Source organism: Triturus cristatus, chromosome 4_2 (assembly GCF_964204655.1).
Source record: "Triturus cristatus chromosome 4_2, aTriCri1.1, whole genome shotgun sequence".
NCBI classification, from domain to species: domain Eukaryota; kingdom Metazoa; phylum Chordata; class Amphibia; order Caudata; family Salamandridae; genus Triturus; species Triturus cristatus.
Genome location: NC_140586.1, coordinates 62,668,175 through 62,687,235, shown reverse-complemented (window position 1 = coordinate 62,687,235; position 19,061 = coordinate 62,668,175). Strand labels below are relative to the sequence as shown.

The following is a 19,061-nucleotide window of genomic DNA, read 5'->3' as shown; positions in this document are numbered from 1 at the left end:
CTCACTCAAAAAGATAAAAGTTCAAAATGCTGTACCTAGCTCAGGTTTTGCCTGTGCTGGAATTGGAAGATTGGATGGTGTCCATCGATCTGCAGGATACCTATATCCACTTCCCTCTCCTATTGTCTCCAGTCTCACAGAAAATATCTTCGCTTCGCAGTCGGATCCGAAAATTACCAGTTATAGGGTCTTCCATTTGGCCTCACTTCTGCACTTCGAGTTCTCACGATGGTAATGACAAAGGTTGTAGCCCATCTCAGATGGTTGGAAATTACAGCATTCTCTTCCCTCGAAGAATGGCTCAGCAAGGCCAGTGTGCCGGAGATGGTGTCACACCACTTGCAAACAACTCAGCTGTTTTTTGACCTGTACTTTTCATTCCACAAGACCAAATGTCACCTGTTGCCCTCTCAGCCCATCCTGTTTATAAGGGCAATACTTGACATCACATAGACTCGAGCCTTCCCTTCTTAAAGGAATCAAGATATTTAGGCTATCATTTTGATGTTTAAGACTAGATCGATCTTCCCAGTCCTGACGGTCTTATGCCTGCTCGGTCTGCTAGCCTCCTGCATTCTGTTGGGCCACCTATACACACTGGTCTATGAGAGCCATACAGTGGTGCCTCCACAGGCAGTGGTTTCAACTCAATGGATATCTACAAGCCTGTATCAAAATCTCCAGGGACACTGCAGCAGATCTCTCAGATCTCTAATGGGGGAGCGCGAGCTACAACCTTTCTCAAGGAAAGCTGTTTCACCCTGTTCCTCCTGTGGGAAGAGTAATCATGACTGCCTCCACCCTAGGGTAGGGTGCTCATCTGGAGGGACTGGAGATCACAGGCTTCTGGTCCCCAGAAGAACGGATTCTACACATCAATCTTTTGGAAATGTGGGTGATACATCTGGCTCTTAAGGCCTTCTTCCCTTCCCTTTGCAGTCAGTCTGTACAGATTTTGACTGATAACTTGACCCCGATGTGGTACATCAACCAGCAAGGGGGAATGGTATCATCTTGTCTCTGCAGAAACATTCACGACTCTGGTCCTGGTTCCAGGACCATCAAATTTGGGTAGAGCCAAATCACTTGCCAAAGTGCTGTATGTGCAAGCGGACAATCTCAGCTGGGCGGCATCTTGCCTCCACCCAGAGGTAGTCCAGGAAATCTTCCAATTGTGAGGGTCTCCTCATATAGACCTGTTTGCCACTCTCAAGAACAATTACTGCTTGAAATTCTGAGCCTGTCTACGGGGGCAATTCATGGCTCCAGTGAAGACACGAGGGGCCGTGTGTGGCACGGAGGTGGAGCCAGCACTCTCTACTGGCAAGAGAGAGCTATTAAAATGTTTCTGGATCCAAACTGATGCTTGGTATATTCAAAAGGGGGGACTCTGCAGGCAGATACATTATCCACCAGAAAAAGCATCACAGTAGATAAGTAACTTGTTCTTTATAACCAAAATACATCTCAAATTCACCAGTTTTTTTAAAAGCCCCCTTCTATGTTATTTTAATTTGTTTTCAGTCCCAGAGTCCTGTAATGGTAGCTGTAACATTTCTCCTCTTGTGGCAGTCAGCCATTCAGAGTTCTTGCTCGTGCTGGCCCACTCTTGATCCCAGAGGCCCAGCAAATCAAAATGCTTTGTTTTGTTGTTTTTTTTTCAACTGGAGTCCTGGGACAATGGATGTCACTATTTTTTCAACTTTAATTTCTCTAAAACGGCTGAACAGATGTACACCAAATCTTGAAAAGCATGCTATCTGGGTAAAGATCTAGGTTTCTGAATTCGGTATAATTCTGGTTAGCCATTTTTTTGGTATCGTTGTCTGATATTCCCCATGGAAATTTAACGGGAGAAAAACAGTTTTGGTACCCCCCTCTTTTTCTTAGTCCACTTGATGATTACCTTAAAATGCTCAAGGGGGCAGCTGAGGTGAATGAACGTTTTTGGGGGGAGAGTTTGGTGAACATACATCAAACAGCATCAAAGTTATTAGTAAAATTATAAACGGTCTTACTATGGAAACTGTGCCTTATGTATAACTGCACAGTGGCAATCACCACTTTTTAGAGACAAATATATATATATATATCACAAATCCTCCACACGGAAGAAAGAAGGGTCGCACTCCAGCGGTCTTAATCCAGTAATTAATTTATTCTTAAATCATTTTTTCGTGTTTTGATTTTAATTGTCAGTTCGAGCCACTTGAGGGAATGCACTATGATATCCTTTACGATGAGGATAAATATTGGGCTATTCCGGAGACTAGGTGTCCGCCGGTTAAAAAATGGTACCCTCTGGTGATGCAGATGAACTGTCTTGTCCTGAATCACTCCTTAAAAGCTTGTAACGGTAGAACACCGTCTGACATTTCCTGCAATAATACCTTCCATAGAAACGATCAAGGTTCTTTATTGGATTATATTTTAATTGACTCTAAATCCTGGCACAGGCTAATCGATTTTAAAGTTATATCATGGTTTGATAGTGATCACAATGCCCTAGTACTTGAACTCAATGAGCTTAATCCTAGGAGTGTCACAAGTACTTATAACCCCATCGATGATAGGTGACACTCTCAAACTGCAGGAGAAGAGTACGCTGGTCGGATATTAGTCAGTCACAAGCCAAACTTAGCGCCCTTTATGAAGCTATGATTACGGTGCTTCTGACTGCATCTAACTCAATTTCCCTCAAAGGGGATACAATCGATCCCCAGATGGCCGCCATGAACCATGTCAAACTAGGAGAAGTCACATTAGGCTTTTTTTTCCCTTAAAAAATCAACAGGCCAAACCGGAAGATCCCCCATCCATGGTATAGTGAGCAGTGCCGCAAATCCAAAAGAACCTTGGTACTGTCTATTAAGGCTGATGACGGTCCCATAATTAAATCATCAAAAATGGCCTATAAGGCCGCAGTTACTGAGGCTAAAAAAGGATGGGAATCTGATAAGTGGGACACTTTGAGAAGTTCCCTGGTATCTAGGGACATGAGGACCTTCTGGAAAACTGTTAACATAGGTAGCTCTGGTGCCAAACAACCAATAGAGCCAAATCTGGATGCAGAGGTCTGGCGGGATCACTTTGAGGCCCTTTATTCAAGGGGAGAGACACTGGAAGAAGGGGCAACTAAGGGATGCTCTGTGGGGTTTGATTATCCGACCCGAACAGAGCTCTCCAATGATAACGATGGTGAAATCCCCAGTATAGTTCTAAATGAGATCAGCGGTGCTCTTTCTAAAATAGCCCCAGGCAAAGCCCCTGGATTAGATAAGATCCCTGGGGATGTATTTTGTAGCGAACCTACTATATGGGCGCCATACCTTTGGGTGTTATTCAACGCCATACTCCAAGGCATGAAGATCCCTGCCAGTTGGGCTGGGGCCGAAATAATTCCCATCCACAACAAGGGCTCACCGTTGCTGCCAACCAATTATAGGCCAATTAGCCTTATTAACATTACGCAAAAAAAAATTGCGCGGGTGTTGCTGCTTAGGCTGCATAGCTGGATGGAGGAACAGAAAATACTTACCCCCCTACAGGCAGGGTTTCGAGAAACAATGTCCACACTGGACCAAATCCTCAGGCTACAAATATTATACTGGAAGACCGTATGTTTAGAGGGTGGCAGCCTCTACTTCATATTTGTAGACCTGAGGTCAGCTTTTGATTTGGGCCCTAGAGAAAAACTGTGGGCAGTTCTTCAGGAGATGGGGGTTCCACCATATCTATCCCAAGTTATAAAACGGCTCCACGAGGACAATTATGCCCAAATCAGGTTTGGCAAGGAGGGAAAGCTAACAGCTCCCATCCCCATAAATCGTGGTGTTCGACAGGGTTGTGTGCTTGCCCCCACTCTTTTTAGCCTCTATATTAATGGTCTAGTAGATTTTCTGCTTGCAGAGAAAGATCTTGATGCCCCTAAGTTGGCATCACGCAAAATCCCTGCAATGATGTTTGCCGACGATACCTTATTAGTCTCCAAATCACCTATGGGAATCCAGAGGGTACTCAATAAATTTGAAGCATTCTGTAATGAGAGAGGATTAGAAATTAATCTACAGAAAACCAAATTTATGGCATTTAACATCACTAAAAGTACCAGAGCAAATCCTACTCTAAGTGGTATACCCCTCGAGAGGGTTTCCTCTTTCGATTATCTTGGCATCACCATCACAGAGACCATGGATTGGGGGGCGCAAATTAAAAAATCAACTCTGAAATTGGCACAATCGTCAGGCGGCCTAATGAAGGTTTTTCGCAAGTCCAGCCAAAAAACGGTGAGCCCTGCTATTGAAGTATATAAGGTTCAAGCAAGGGGAGGGGCTTTATATGGTGCTGAATTATGGGGCCATTGTAGCTCCGAGAGCCTCACCTTGATAGAAAACAACTTTCTTAGACAGTTGTTTAACCTCCCACAGAGCACACCTCTCAATCCGCTCCGATTAGATCTGGGTGTAAGGGCAATTGCCGAAGAATCTAATCTCAGACCTCTTTTATATTGGCGGCGTCTGTGGGTCACTCCAGAACTTGCAGTGTACAGGGAGGAACTAAAAGAGGTGATGAATCTACGGGGAAGGGTAAGCTCCCGTGGCTTGCGTACATACAGCACATGACAGCTAGTTTGGGGCGGGATGATCTCTGGGGTGACCCGGAGCTCGCCTGCTCCTCACTTTCAAGGAAATCATTAAAGGTCCACTATGGGGAGTTCAATCTAGCACAGCTCCACCGTAACCCCCTAATAGGCAAGTTGACCTCAGCTTTTGTAGAAATTAAAGATAGATATAACTTTGATGATGGATGATATCAAGCCGGCAGCTGCAAGAAAGCTTTTTCTTCAATTCAGATATGGGTCCGTGCCTCTTGGCTCTTTTACACACAAATGGGGGGGTCTGCAAGCTTTGAAATGCCCGGCATGCGACTGCCCCGCGGAGACAGTCCTTCACATGTTTTTTAGTTGCCCCGTATATCATAAGGCAAGAAAGCGCTGGTTGGTACAGATTTGCAGAAACTTGGGAACCAGGAGTTGCTCTGAGGCCTTCAGGATTCTGAAACATGACTGTAGCACCCCGATAGTATACTCAGTAGCAGGATTCCTTTTTTCCATGTGGTGTACCCGCAAAATTATCTTCAATAGTACAGACCATGGCTCTGCACAAAGGAAATGGTGTTTCTTCTTAAGGACCCCCTTATATTATTGGCAGTCTGTAAAAAGTACGCATCCATGGACCCGTTCTGCACCTAGGCCCTATTGTCTAATGACTAGCTGTACCTGAGGTATGTATTCAGTGTTTGGTATCACGCCTCTGGAGAAACTGACTTTTTAATCAATATTTGTTTTAACTATTTATTTACTATGCATTATGCACTTTTAAATGCTAGTACTGTTTTTCGCCCTTATTAATTTATTGTCATACTAGATGTGATTATTTCCTGGTGAAATAACCCGAAATGAGGGCACCTTATAGTTATGGCAGGCAATACTTTTTTTGAAATATTTGCCACATATCATGTCCATATAATGTTTTAATTCTAAATCGTTTCTATGTAGTATCTGAGACTATGTTTTAGGATAAATTGATCTTTTAAATTATTTATTCATTTCGCACTATGCACTTTCGAATGTGAGCACTGCCTCCTGTACTGACCAATCCACTGCCATACCCGAAGCGATCAATTTATCTGGTGAAGTAAACTGATTAGAGGACATGCTAAAACTGTTAGGCAATCTTTATCGACTAATATGTGTGCCAAGTTATGCCTACTCTTGTTTGAACAACTGTCTTTTATTTTAACATATTTTTTAAAAAAAATTGTATGCATTGTTATTTGCACTTTTGAGGTCATACTGACCGAAATAAAGTTTTTATTCATTGATCTATTGATATATATACATTCACAGTTAACGCCCTTCCACCTCCTTGGAGCAAACACAAAGAGCACACCACCTCTTTTCTTTTCCGCTTGTTTTATTTCTCACAATCCGTAGTCATTACACGTTTCGGTCAACAAGTGACCTTGATCACACAATGTATATATTACAGATATATTTATATATTTCCTACTGGCGGATGCAGTAGGTAGTTATAGTTACAACCTAGTTTCCATACGAACAAGCAATTTTCAGGTGCCCTTATCTTTGGCTCCGCTTGATGAATCTTCATTACATTTTTCCCAAACATTTGTCAGGTACTTCAGATGGATTAGGAAACGTTAGAGTAATCCATCACCCGGGGGCCGAGAAAAAAGCGGGGGGGGGCCCAAAACACATTTTCCCAATTTTAATTCCCGTTGAACTTTGAACAAGCCTACTGCCGAACAACTGGACAAAATAACACCAAATTTGACAGGAAGCTAGATCTTGGTACAAAGATCATGCTTTTTTGTGATGTGGTGTAAATGCGTTCAGTAGTCTGGGAGATATTAAGTGGAAAACAACTTTGTTTATCTGGGGATGCAGATAGTTCGCGGATCCACCCGAGAGAGAATTATCTGCAAATCTGAAGGAGAAAGGAAGGCCCTGATTGGTGGGTGCAGCTTGAAAGAAAAGTTGCACCCGTCATTTTGTTTCCTTGGATTGGCTTGGTGCACTGAAAATACATCGTAAAACAATAGAAGGGGGCAGGATACAGGTATCCTGACCCCAGAGGCTTCATAGAGGAGTCCCTGAGATACCTTTATGACCCTAAAATTGTGTTTTAAAAACAAAAATTCCCTGCAATTTGCTATTTGCGGATCTACTGCGAATTTTGACCCCAGCACAAACAAAACACATTGAAATTCACTGCAAAAACCAAATGTTACAGGGACGTTAAAGTTATGCTGACTTTTAAATTCAGCAGTTATAGTTATACTTATATTTATACTTATCCTAAGAAACTATAACTTGTGCTATTAAGTAACTCAAGGCAACAAGTCATAGTTTCTTAACATGAGTAAAACTATAATTATAACTGCTGAATTAATATGGTTTTGTATGAGTAAAAAGTCAATGTAACCACAATGTCCCTGTAACCTTTAGTTTTAACAGTGAAAAACATATATATTTATATATCTATATCTATATCTTGATGGAGAGAGACAGATATCTCTCTCTCTCTCTCTCTCTTTCTCCCTCTCTCTCTTACCACCCCGCATACCCACCAGGCCCCCCCACCAGGTCCTGAAGCCTAATATACACTGGGACCAGGGAGACATCCATTATAACGCAGTCATTACATTGCAATGCCTTTACAATGCAACTTTTACAACACAAGTGCCTTAACATCGCATGCCATTGCAACGCAGTCATTACAACGCATGTCAGTACAACGCATGCCATTACAATGCATGTCATCACAAGGCATTATAAGGTACGTGTTAGAATGGGGAACCTCTGGTTGGCACAGGTAGGTACTTGTGACAAGCAGCGGTCCCTTCTTCTATTCAGGGCGAGGGAATTACCCCTTCAGAACAACCCCTGCTCACCCTATAGGTAGTGTGGCGCGAGCAGTCAGGGCTAAACTTCAGGGCGCTAGTCAGTTAAGCATTTATGATCACACACAGTAAACCACAATGATCCCCCACAAACGGACACCAGGCGTAAGTTGTATCAAAAATACGGATGCTTTATATAAAAGATTCTTTGTTACGCAGGCATGTACAAGACCATCAATAACGGTTACGAAATGGAAGCCACAAGATGATAATTAGGCACTGTTCTTGTCTTTGGTAACTTATTCGATCACGAGCGCTTCACAGGGCTCGGTTGAGTCGGTCCAGTCACGATGATGCGCAGGGCACCCAGGGTACAGTGATACGGGGAAATCAGAACGTTGCGGACCCCGAGTCCGATAGAGAGTTCACTGTACCTGGGAACGTGCGATGTGCTTGGACGAGTCTTCAGGAGAGATGCAGGTTCTGCACCTCGTGGGTCTTCCGGATCAAGAATTCAGCGGGCGGCTTTCGGTAGACAGGTGCGGCCCAGGGCCTCCGGCACGGACTGTGCGGGAGGTCACTGCGGAGGGCGGCACGGTCAGACTCAGGCTGGGAGGTGAAGCGGGGCGGCCGGATACGTTACGACGTACGGGCGGCCGTCCGAGGCTGGATTTCACTTCCCCACTAGAAATCCGGCGGGAGGGCGAAAGGGCACCAAGCGCGCTCCAGTAGCAGGCAGGTGACAGGGAAGCGGGACGGCCAGACTCGTGGGTCCAGAGCGACTCAGGTAGAGCGGGGCTCTCGGCGAGTGGAGGCGGCCAGGCTTCTGGGTGTCACGGCCCTAGGAGGGATGCGAAGGTGCGCAGGGCACTCCGGCGGGAGAAAGCACACGGCTCGAATTCTCAGACGAGCGGAGACACGGTGAACCCACTGGTCCTGGGGTTCAGTTCAGGGGGCAAGCTCTTCTTCCAAGCCCTTGGAGATAGTTGAAGAACAAAGTGCAAAAGTCTCTTTCAGTCTTTTTCCTCTCCTTCCTTAGCAAGGCACCTACTGCAGGCCAGTCCCTCAGGTCAGGGAAAGTTACTCCTCCTTCAGCTTCTTCCAGGTCCTTCTAGTCAGGCAGAGTTCCTTCGTGGTTCAATCTGGATCTGATTTCTTAGGAGCCAAGCTCCTACTTTTATACAGGGATTCTTTTGTTCTTTAGCGCCAGGGGGCCTGGGCCTGGCTCAGTCCAGTTTTGGAGCACTCTGTTGTGGTGACTCGGCTTGTTCCTTTCAGCAGCAGGGCAGAGACATCAGCCGCTCCACAGGGGGCGGCGCCGGCTTTGTGGTGGCAGAGCACAGGTCTATTCAAGAGTCAGGGTGCACTCCTCCCACCCATCCTGGGGTAATCTCTCTACCCACCACCTGGCAGCCAACCTGTCTCCTGGAATCCCCCAGCCCTGCTCCTGTACTGTTGCTAGGCAGAACACACACACACACAGCAGAGGCGGACTGAGATGGTTAGGCACGCAAAGGCTAACTTTCTAAAAGTAGCATTTGCAAACCCGGGATATTAAAATAACCTTTACTAAAAGATGTACTTTATTACCCCGAGTTCAGGCATACTAAACATGACCTTCTACCATGCTCTCTGAGTCCACTGGGGTCACAGCGTGTAGCGATCCCAGCAGCCCATTCTGGCCTATGGAGAGCAGGTAGCCTTCAATAGTGAAAAACGAAAATGGCTGTAATTCACTACTAAGACATGCCACACACATCAGGGCATGTCCTACCTTATACCTACAATGCACCCTGCGCTTAGGCCTACCAGAGGGGTGACTAACATGTAGTTAAGGGAAGGTTTAGAGACTGGTAAGTGGGGACACTTGCTCAGTCAGCACGACGGTACCAGACCGCGCGCAGGTTCTGCAGTGGCAGACCCTAGACACATTTTACCCCGCTGCTTCGGTGGGTGGCACAACCCGTGCTGCAAGCCCACTCGCAGCATTTGGATATACAAGCCCTTGGCACCCCTGGTGCACTCTACTAGGGACTGATAGTAAACCAAATAAACCAAACGTGGAAGTCAATTCACATAATACATTTTACCATAGGGAGCACTTGCACTGTGGCACTGGATGGCAGTGGCACAGCGTCCTGAGCAGCTAACACCAACACAAAACACATTGAGGCACAGACAAAAATGGAAGGGTGACCCACGCCAATGGTGCCAGGTCTAACACGTGTCCCCTCCAGCTGAAAAGTGGGGAGAACTACCCTACCCCAGGGAGTTCTGCATCACTAAGGCGGAAAAACCTGGACAGACCGTCAGCATTGGCGTGATCTGTGCCAGGGCGATGCTCCACCGTAAAGTCCATACCCTGTAGGGAGATGGACCACCTCAACAGTTTTGGGTTCTCACCCCTCATTTGCATCAACCATCTGAGGGGCCTGTGGTCGGTCTGAACCCGGAAGTGAGACCCAAACAAGTAGGGTCTTAGCTTCTTCAGCGCCCAGACCACAGCAAATGCCTCTCGTTCTATCGCACTCCACCTTTGTTCCCGGGGAAGTAGCCTCCTGCTAATAAAGGCTACGGGTTGGTCAAAGCCCTCCTCCGTGATCTGTGAGAGAACAGCCCCTACACCATGCTCTGATGCATCCGTCTGCACCAGGAACTCTTTGGAGAAGTCAGGAGCCAAGAGCACGGGCGCCGTGCACATGGCAGTTTTCAGGGTGTCGAAGGCTTTCTGACAGGTGTCAGTCCATATCACTTTCCTGGGCTGCTTCTTCGAAGTCAGCTCTGTCAAGGGGGCAACGATGCTGCCATACCCCTTGACAAACCTCCTGTAGTACCCGGTGAGTCCTAAAAAGGCCCTCACCTCCGTCTGGGTCTTTGGGGGCTCCCAAGCCAGGATGGTTTCAACTTTGGGTTGGAGGGGCGCCACCTGGCCGCTCCCCACTTGGTGTCCCAAGTACACCACTGACCCCTGCCCGATCTGACACTTGCTTGCCTTGATCGTGAGGCCTGCTTTGCGCAGCGCCATCAACACTTCCCAGAGATGTTGCAGGTGTTCTTCCCATGTGCCGCTGAACACTGCGATGTCGTCCAGGTAGGCGGCGCTGAACTCGGTCAGCCCAGCCAACACCTGGTTGACCAACCTCTGGAAGGTGGCAGGGGCATTCTTCATCCCAAAGGGCATCACCCGGAACTGGTAATGCCCATCTGGCGTAGAGAATGCGGACCTCTCTTTGGCCCCATCAGTCAAGGCGATCTGCCAGTACCCAGACGTTAAGTCAAACGTGCTGAGGTACCGTGCAGCCCCTAACCGATCGATGAGCTCATCAGCTCTGGGGATGGGGTGCGCGTCAGTCTTCGTGACTGAGTTGAGTCCTCGGTAGTCCACACAGAACCGGAGTTCGGGCGTGGCACCCGGCGCTGCAGCCTTTGGGACCAAGACCACTGGGCTGGCCCAAGGACTGCTGGAGGACTCAACCACCCCTAGAGCAAGCATCTTCGAGACCTCCTCTTTGATGCAGGCCCTGACCCTGTCAGTTACCCGGTAGGCCTTGTGCTTCACAGGTAAGCTGTCTCCCGTATCCACATCATGGACGCACCAATTTGTGATACCGGGAACCAGGGAGAACAGGTCGGGAAACTGCCCCAGCAGCTGGCGGCAGTCACCCTGTTGCTCAGGGGTCAGGGTGGGTGAGAGGTTAACTCCATCCACTGACCCGTCTCGCTCTGAGGCTACCAAGAGGTCAGGAAGAGGCTCGGACTCCTCTTCCATCCCATCATCGGTGGCCAAGAGCATGCCCACTTCGGACCTCTCCAAGTGGGGCTTCAGTCGATTGACATGTAGGACCCTTAAGGGGTTCCTAGGAGACCGCAAGTCCACCAGGTAGGTGACAGAACTCTTGCGCTCCACAATCTCAAAGGGTCCTGTCCACTTGTCCTGGAGTGCACAAGGCTCCACAGGGGCCAGGACCCACACTTTTTGGCCAGGTTGAAGCTCAACCAGAGTGGCATTCTGGTCGTACCACCGCTTCATTTCCTCCTGGCTGGCTTCCAGGTTTGCCTCAGCAAGTTGCCTGAAACGCCTAGTCTGGTTCCGGAAAGCCAGCATGTAACTGTATACATTCTGGGGAGGTTTCCTGGGAGATTGCTCCCAGCCTTCCTTGACCAGACTAAGAGGTCCTCGTACTGGGTGGCCGTACAAAAGCTCAAAGGGACTGAACCCTAGAGACTTTTGTGGCACCTCGCGGTACGCAAAGAGAAGGCATGGTAAGAGGACGTCCCACTTACGCCTCATGGGTTCCTCGAGACCCATAATCATGCCCTTCAGGGTTCGGTTGAAGCGCTCAACCAACCCGTTTCCTTGGGGATGGTAAGGGGTGGTGAACTTGTAGGTTACACCACACTCTCGCCAAAGGGACTTCATATATTTCGATATGAAGTTGGTCCCCCTGTCAGACACCACCTCTAGAGGGAATCCTACTCGTGAGAAAATTCCCATCAGTGCCCGTCCCACCACGGGGGCCGTCACTGTCCTCAGAGGGATGGCTTCAGGGTACCGGGTGGCATGGTCCACCAAGACCAGGATAAACCTGTTGCCCATGGCTGTCTTGGGGTCCAGGGGCCCCACAATGTCAATCCCCACCCGCTGGAATGGGGTACTGACCACAGGGAAAGGTTGGAGTGGAGCTTTCAGCTTCCTTCCACTCTTGCCACTTGCCTGGCAAGTCTGGCATGTCCTGCAGTGAGTGTCAGAACTCCTGCGCATTTGGGGCCAATAGAAGTGGGTGACAAGCCTTTCAAAGGTCTTGTCCTGCCCCAAATGTCCTGCTAACGGTACGTCGTGAGCCAGCCCCAGTAGGAAGGCTCTGAACTTCTGGGGTACCACCAGCGCACGGGCTGACCCAGGTTCAGCAACCTTAGGCTCGGAGTATAGGAGGTCGTTCTCCCAGTAGATCAAGTGAGTTCCGGACTGATCACCATTGGCCTGGGCTGCAGCCTGCTGCCGCATACCCTCTAGAGAGGGGCACTCTTTCTGCTCCCTGCAGAATTCCTCCCTGGTGGGGCCTCCTTCTTGCTGCCAATGGGTCAGCTCAGGCAGGTCCCCCAGTTCGGCTATCTGTTCCCCGGTAGGCTCCAGGGCATCCCCCTCAAGGTCTGCTTCCTCCTGGGCCGTGGGAACGTCAGGAGCCGGATTCCCGTGCCTCCCTTGCCCTCTCTCTAAGGCCGGTTCCTGGGCCTCTCCCTCAGGCTCCAGGGTCCCTTCAACACCCCTACCGGCTGCCATCGACCGGGTGGTCACACACGCCCAATCAGGCAAGCCCACCATCCGCAGGTGAGTCGTCTTCTCCACCTTTTCCCAAGGGGAGCTCTCCAAATCGTTACCTAGGAGACAATCAACAGGCATGGCCTCTCTCACAGCCACTTGCAGAGTACCAGAGACCCCCCCCCACTCAAAGGGAACCTGAGCCATTGGACACTGACTCTCTGTGTTGTCAGCGTTGACAACACGGCAGAAGGCGTGCGGGACAACCTGCTCTTGAGACACCAGGTGCTGCTTGACAGCAGTCACACTGGCTCCAGTATCTCTAAGAGCCCCCACCCTTTTGCCATTTATGGTCACCCACTGCCCATACTTTTGAGTATTGGGGGGCAGCTGGGCTTCAGCGACCATCTCACTGTCTCCTAATGAGACTAGGGTCATCTGTACGGGATCCCCCGCCCCTTGGACGTCTATCTCCCTCCCCAAGGCTACACTATTCACCTGCTTGGGGGGTGGGGCACCAGAGGGTGCTGGTTTACCATACAGGGGGCACTTGGGATCCACGGAAATGTGCCCCAGGTTGTTACACTTGTAACATCTGAGGGGCCCTCTTTGAACAGGGTTACCTGTCGGGGCCCCGGTCTGCTTCGGGGGTGGGGGTGGCTGAGAACCTTTCCCTTGGTTCCCTTGGGAATTACGTTGGGGCCCTTGGTAGAACTCCCTCTGTTTACCCTTGTCCCCCCCACTCTTCTGCTGGGGACCCTGAACACCCTTGGCGGGGCCTCCCACGGGACCCTTGTGGACCCTGGTGCTGATCCAGCGGTCCGCCTCCTCAGCAAGCTTCCTCGGGTTGGACAGCTTGCTATCGATCAGGTGTTGGCGTAGCTCAGGAAAACAATTATCCGACAAGTGCTCCCATGCGATTAAATCAAACAGCCCTTGGTAATCATCCACCTTGCTACCCTTCACCCAACCATCCAGCGCTCTGCAAAAAAAGGTCACATATTCTACATAAGTGGTACCAGGTTTCTTGGTGCAATCCCTAAATCTCTGTCTGTACAATTCAGGAGTCAACCCATACCTTGTCATCAGAGCCTCCTTCATGTGTGGATAGGATGTGTGGACATCAGAGGGGAGGTCTAGCAGTGTGTCCCGCCCCTCACTCAGGAACCTTCCCCACAACCCCGCTCCCCAATCCTTCTCAGGGACCCGGTGGGAGGACATGGCTACTTCATAGGCCCTAAACCACTGCCCAATATCATCCTGCTTATAATATTCTTTGACTACATCTTTAGGAATGTGCACCCTTGACTCTGTTGAATTGCTGCCACCAGAGGGTGAGTTGTCTAAACTCCTGGCCTTGAGATCCAACTCCCTCATTTTTACCTCATGCTCCATGGCCAGTTTCTGCCTTTCTCTCTCCATTTGCAGTTTTGCCATCTCCACCTCGTGTGCTCGGGCGGCACTCCTGTCGGCCAACTCCTCTGGCGACAGGCCTCTGCTAGGCTCAAACACACCTTCGGGGGGTATCACCTCCCGGGCATTCTCTGGGAACTTTGATTCGTGCCAGGCTCTCAGTGCTGTCACGTACTGATCCGTGTTGCTCAGTCCACTTTGCTTGATTCTGTACTTGGAGAGATATCCCTTCAGGACATCATTTGTGCACTTCCTCAGTGCCTCGGGCTCCCAATCGATGTCATCTACTCCAGAGAATACAGAGGGCGCTCCGCCTCCGTTGACTGAGCTAGGCATGGTTTCTTAAGGTGGAGATTTTTCTTTAGCAACCACTGTCACTCAATCTGTGGCTGCGTTATAGGTCTGCTCTACGTGGTGATCAATAATTCACTGTATGTAAATCATAAATGCAAATTCGAGATCCCACCGCTGCCACCAATGTTAGAATGGGGAACCTCTGGTTGGCACAGGTAGGTACTTGTGACAAGCAGCGGTCCCTTCTTCTATTCAGGGCGAGGGAATTACCCCTTCAGAACAACCCCTGCTCACCCTATAGGTAGTGTGGCGCGAGCAGTCAGGGCTAAACTTCAGGGCGCTAGTCAGTTAAGCATTTATGATCACACACAGTAAACCACAATGATCCCCCACAAACGGACACCAGGCGTAAGTTGTATCAAAAATACGGATGCTTTATATAAAAGATTCTTTGTTACGCAGGCATGTACAAGACCATCAATAACGGTTACGAAATGGAAGCCACAAGATGATAATTAGGCACTGTTCTTGTCTTTGGTAACTTATTCGATCACGAGCGCTTCACAGGGCTCGGTTGAGTCGGTCCAGTCACGATGATGCGCAGGGCACCCAGGGTACAGTGATACGGGGAAATCAGAACGTTGCGGACCCCGAGTCCGATAGAGAGTTCACTGTACCTGGGAACGTGCGATGTGCTTGGACGAGTCTTCAGGAGAGATGCAGGTTCTGCACCTCGTGGGTCTTCCGGATCAAGAATTCAGCGGGCGGCTTTCGGTAGACAGGTGCGGCCCAGGGCCTCCGGCACGGACTGTGCGGGAGGTCACTGCGGAGGGCGGCACGGTCAGACTCAGGCTGGGAGGTGAAGCGGGGCGGCCGGATACGTTACGACGTACGGGCGGCCGTCCGAGGCTGGATTTCACTTCCCCACTAGAAATCCGGCGGGAGGGCGAAAGGGCACCAAGCGCGCTCCAGTAGCAGGCAGGTGACAGGGAAGCGGGACGGCCAGACTCGTGGGTCCAGAGCGACTCAGGTAGAGCGGGGCTCTCGGCGAGTGGAGGCGGCCAGGCTTCTGGGTGTCACGGCCCTAGGAGGGATGCGAAGGTGCGCAGGGCACTCCGGCGGGAGAAAGCACACGGCTCGAATTCTCAGACGAGCGGAGACACGGTGAACCCACTGGTCCTGGGGTTCAGTTCAGGGGGCAAGCTCTTCTTCCAAGCCCTTGGAGATAGTTGAAGAACAAAGTGCAAAAGTCTCTTTCAGTCTTTTTCCTCTCCTTCCTTAGCAAGGCACCTACTGCAGGCCAGTCCCTCAGGTCAGGGAAAGTTACTCCTCCTTCAGCTTCTTCCAGGTCCTTCTAGTCAGGCAGAGTTCCTTCGTGGTTCAATCTGGATCTGATTTCTTAGGAGCCAAGCTCCTACTTTTATACAGGGATTCTTTTGTTCTTTAGCGCCAGGGGGCCTGGGCCTGGCTCAGTCCAGTTTTGGAGCACTCTGTTGTGGTGACTCGGCTTGTTCCTTTCAGCAGCAGGGCAGAGACATCAGCCGCTCCACAGGGGGCGGCGCCGGCTTTGTGGTGGCAGAGCACAGGTCTATTCAAGAGTCAGGGTGCACTCCTCCCACCCATCCTGGGGTAATCTCTCTACCCACCACCTGGCAGCCAACCTGTCTCCTGGAATCCCCCAGCCCTGCTCCTGTACTGTTGCTAGGCAGAACACACACACACACAGCAGAGGCGGACTGAGATGGTTAGGCACGCAAAGGCTAACTTTCTAAAAGTAGCATTTGCAAACCCGGGATATTAAAATAACCTTTACTAAAAGATGTACTTTATTACCCCGAGTTCAGGCATACTAAACATGACCTTCTACCATGCTCTCTGAGTCCACTGGGGTCACAGCGTGTAGCGATCCCAGCAGCCCATTCTGGCCTATGGAGAGCAGGTAGCCTTCAATAGTGAAAAACGAAAATGGCTGTAATTCACTACTAAGACATGCCACACACATCAGGGCATGTCCTACCTTATACCTACAATGCACCCTGCGCTTAGGCCTACCAGAGGGGTGACTAACATGTAGTTAAGGGAAGGTTTAGAGACTGGTAAGTGGGGACACTTGCTCAGTCAGCACGACGGTACCAGACCGCGCGCAGGTTCTGCAGTGGCAGACCCTAGACACATTTTACCCCGCTGCTTCGGTGGGTGGCACAACCCGTGCTGCAAGCCCACTCGCAGCATTTGGATATACAAGCCCTTGGCACCCCTGGTGCACTCTACTAGGGACTGATAGTAAACCAAATAAACCAAACGTGGAAGTCAATTCACATAATACATTTTACCATAGGGAGCACTTGCACTGTGGCACTGGATGGCAGTGGCACAGCGTCCTGAGCAGCTAACACCAACACAAAACACATTGAGGCACAGACAAAAATGGAAGGGTGACCCACGCCAATGGTGCCAGGTCTAACAGTACGTAATGGAGAATTTTCAGTTTTAGGGTGGGTATGGGTTTTGGGGTAGTTGGGAATAGTAATCTTTACCCCTACACTATCCAACACTTTCCCTGCTGTTGCACTCCCTGGAGTGGGAATAGTAATCGTTACCCCTACACTATCCAACACTTTCCCTACTGTTGCACTCACTGGAGGGGGAATAGCACTTTTTACCCCTACACTATCCAACACTTTCCCTATTGTTGCACTCACTGGAGTGGGAATAGTAATTTTTACCACTACACTATCCAACACTTTCCCTACTGATCCACTAACTGGAGTGGGAATAGTAATTTTTACCCCTACACTAACCAACACTTTCCCTACTGTTGCACTCACTGGAGTGGGAATAGTAATTTTTACCACTACACTATCCAACACTTTCCCTACTGTTGCACTCACTGGAGGGGGAATAGTAATTTTTAACCCTACACTATCCAACACTTACCCTACTGTTGCACTAAAAGTATTATGCATTGTAATGGTATGCATTGTAATGGAATGCATTGTGATGGAATGCGTTGTAATGGTATGCGTTGTAAAATCATTCAATGTAATGGTAGTTGTGATGTAAAAACTGTGTTGTAAAAGCATGCGTTGTAATTGTTTGCGTTCTAACGTCATATATTCCTGGGAACAACATCAAAATGTCTATATGTTTTTTTCCAAGGGTCGGACGAGGCACCCGAAGGGAAAGTTCGCAAGTTTATCAGCCACAAGAAATGCAGGAGTTCTCTGAAGCTTGAAGATGGAAAGAGCTATTTGATCTGGGGTCTGAACAGTGACTTGTGGACTCAGAAAGATGGGTAAGGAAACTTTACAAATAAAGATTCATCTAGTAACCTTATCAAGCAGTGTTAGGGCAATCAATTGATGAAGCTCTATCATTGTAAACTATTCTTGAAATCACCTGCAAAAAAGTAAAAATGTGAAATCAAACAGGGGCCTTCAAATCTAATGTGAGATCAACCACAGTCCTCACCTGCTGTCCAAATATGAGGTGGAATTGCTTAGGGAACCCTAATCCAGAGTCGGACTGGAAGACAAAATTGGCCTGGGCACGAAAATTAAAGTGAATTAGAAAGCTAAAGATGTGACCCATGTTTGCAAACTGGGGAACCTTCGAACTTGTTATTACACGCTGTGTAAGTGTTTTGCAACGTATGAAAGACTCCATGGATTTGAGCTTGCTGCAGGCAAATGCTTGCATTAACCCCTTGCGTGTGCATGACGGAACCACGCCGTCATGAGTCACGGGCGAGCTGTGCTCATGACGGCGTGGTTCCATCATGCTGCGGCCGCTCCGCCCACACGGCACTAATTCCCCGCCTGTGCGGGCGAAATGAAGAGTGGGCGGAGTCGTGACGTAACCACGCCGTCATGAGCACAGCTCGCCCGTGACTCATGACGGCGTGGTTCCGTCACGAGCATGGCGGCGCCGCGCTCACCCCACACCCCCCCAGCGCCGCGGCGGAATTTGCGCCGCGGCGAAGGGATTAATATTAGTGAACTCAACAATAAAAACCGTCATCGAGGACCATAAAACGGGCCCAGATACAGTCAAAAAAACAGCCCACTCACTGGCCTGTCAGACCAGCCTATTAGGCACTCTCTAGTAGCCCTATAGGTCACCCTCACCCTGTTCCCCCTCCTCCGTGCTGCTCGAAAACATTGGGGGAATACACAAGGCCGAAACTTGCATCAAAATACATTGTAAGTATACACAGGAGACCAACTACTGCAACTATAGATAGTGACACTAAACAGCAAACTCCCTGCAAACACAATGTGAAATCACTGTGGAATCACCTTTGAGAAAAGTATTGTGAGTGATTACACAGAGATATCCCTGCTTTCCCTCAAACAGCGAGAGACTAATGGAGCATCCAGTGGAAAACTCCTGTGTGAAATTACACAGGAATCCCCCATGTCCACCTCACTTCACTTTGATTACGATGTAAGATGACAGAGGGTCCCAATGCTGTCCTAATGTAATGTGAGAATCCTAGTCCTGTCTAAGTACACTGTAAGTGGGCTACACTGCTCTCCTAATGCAGTTTGGAACTATACAGGGACCCCAATGCCACCCAAATGCACCGCTGAAGCACCCAGTGTGTCAGATGACACAGGTCCCCATTTCTACCCAAATGCACTATGAGAATACACAGCAGTCACACTGATCT

The 19,061-nt window shown here is 49.2% G+C and overlaps 1 protein-coding gene across 1 annotated transcript in view; it reads left to right on the top strand.

Annotated features, from left to right (window-relative positions):
• LOC146832981 (complement C3-like) overlaps positions 1–19,061 on the top strand; it is a 1,056,379-nt gene that overhangs the window by 1,032,436 nt on the left and 4,882 nt on the right. Inside the window, exon 40 of the mRNA XM_085600524.1 lies at positions 17,549–17,684. Coding sequence (XP_085456650.1) covers positions 17,549–17,684 — 136 coding nt within the window. The remainder of the gene's footprint in view (positions 1–17,548; positions 17,685–19,061) is intronic.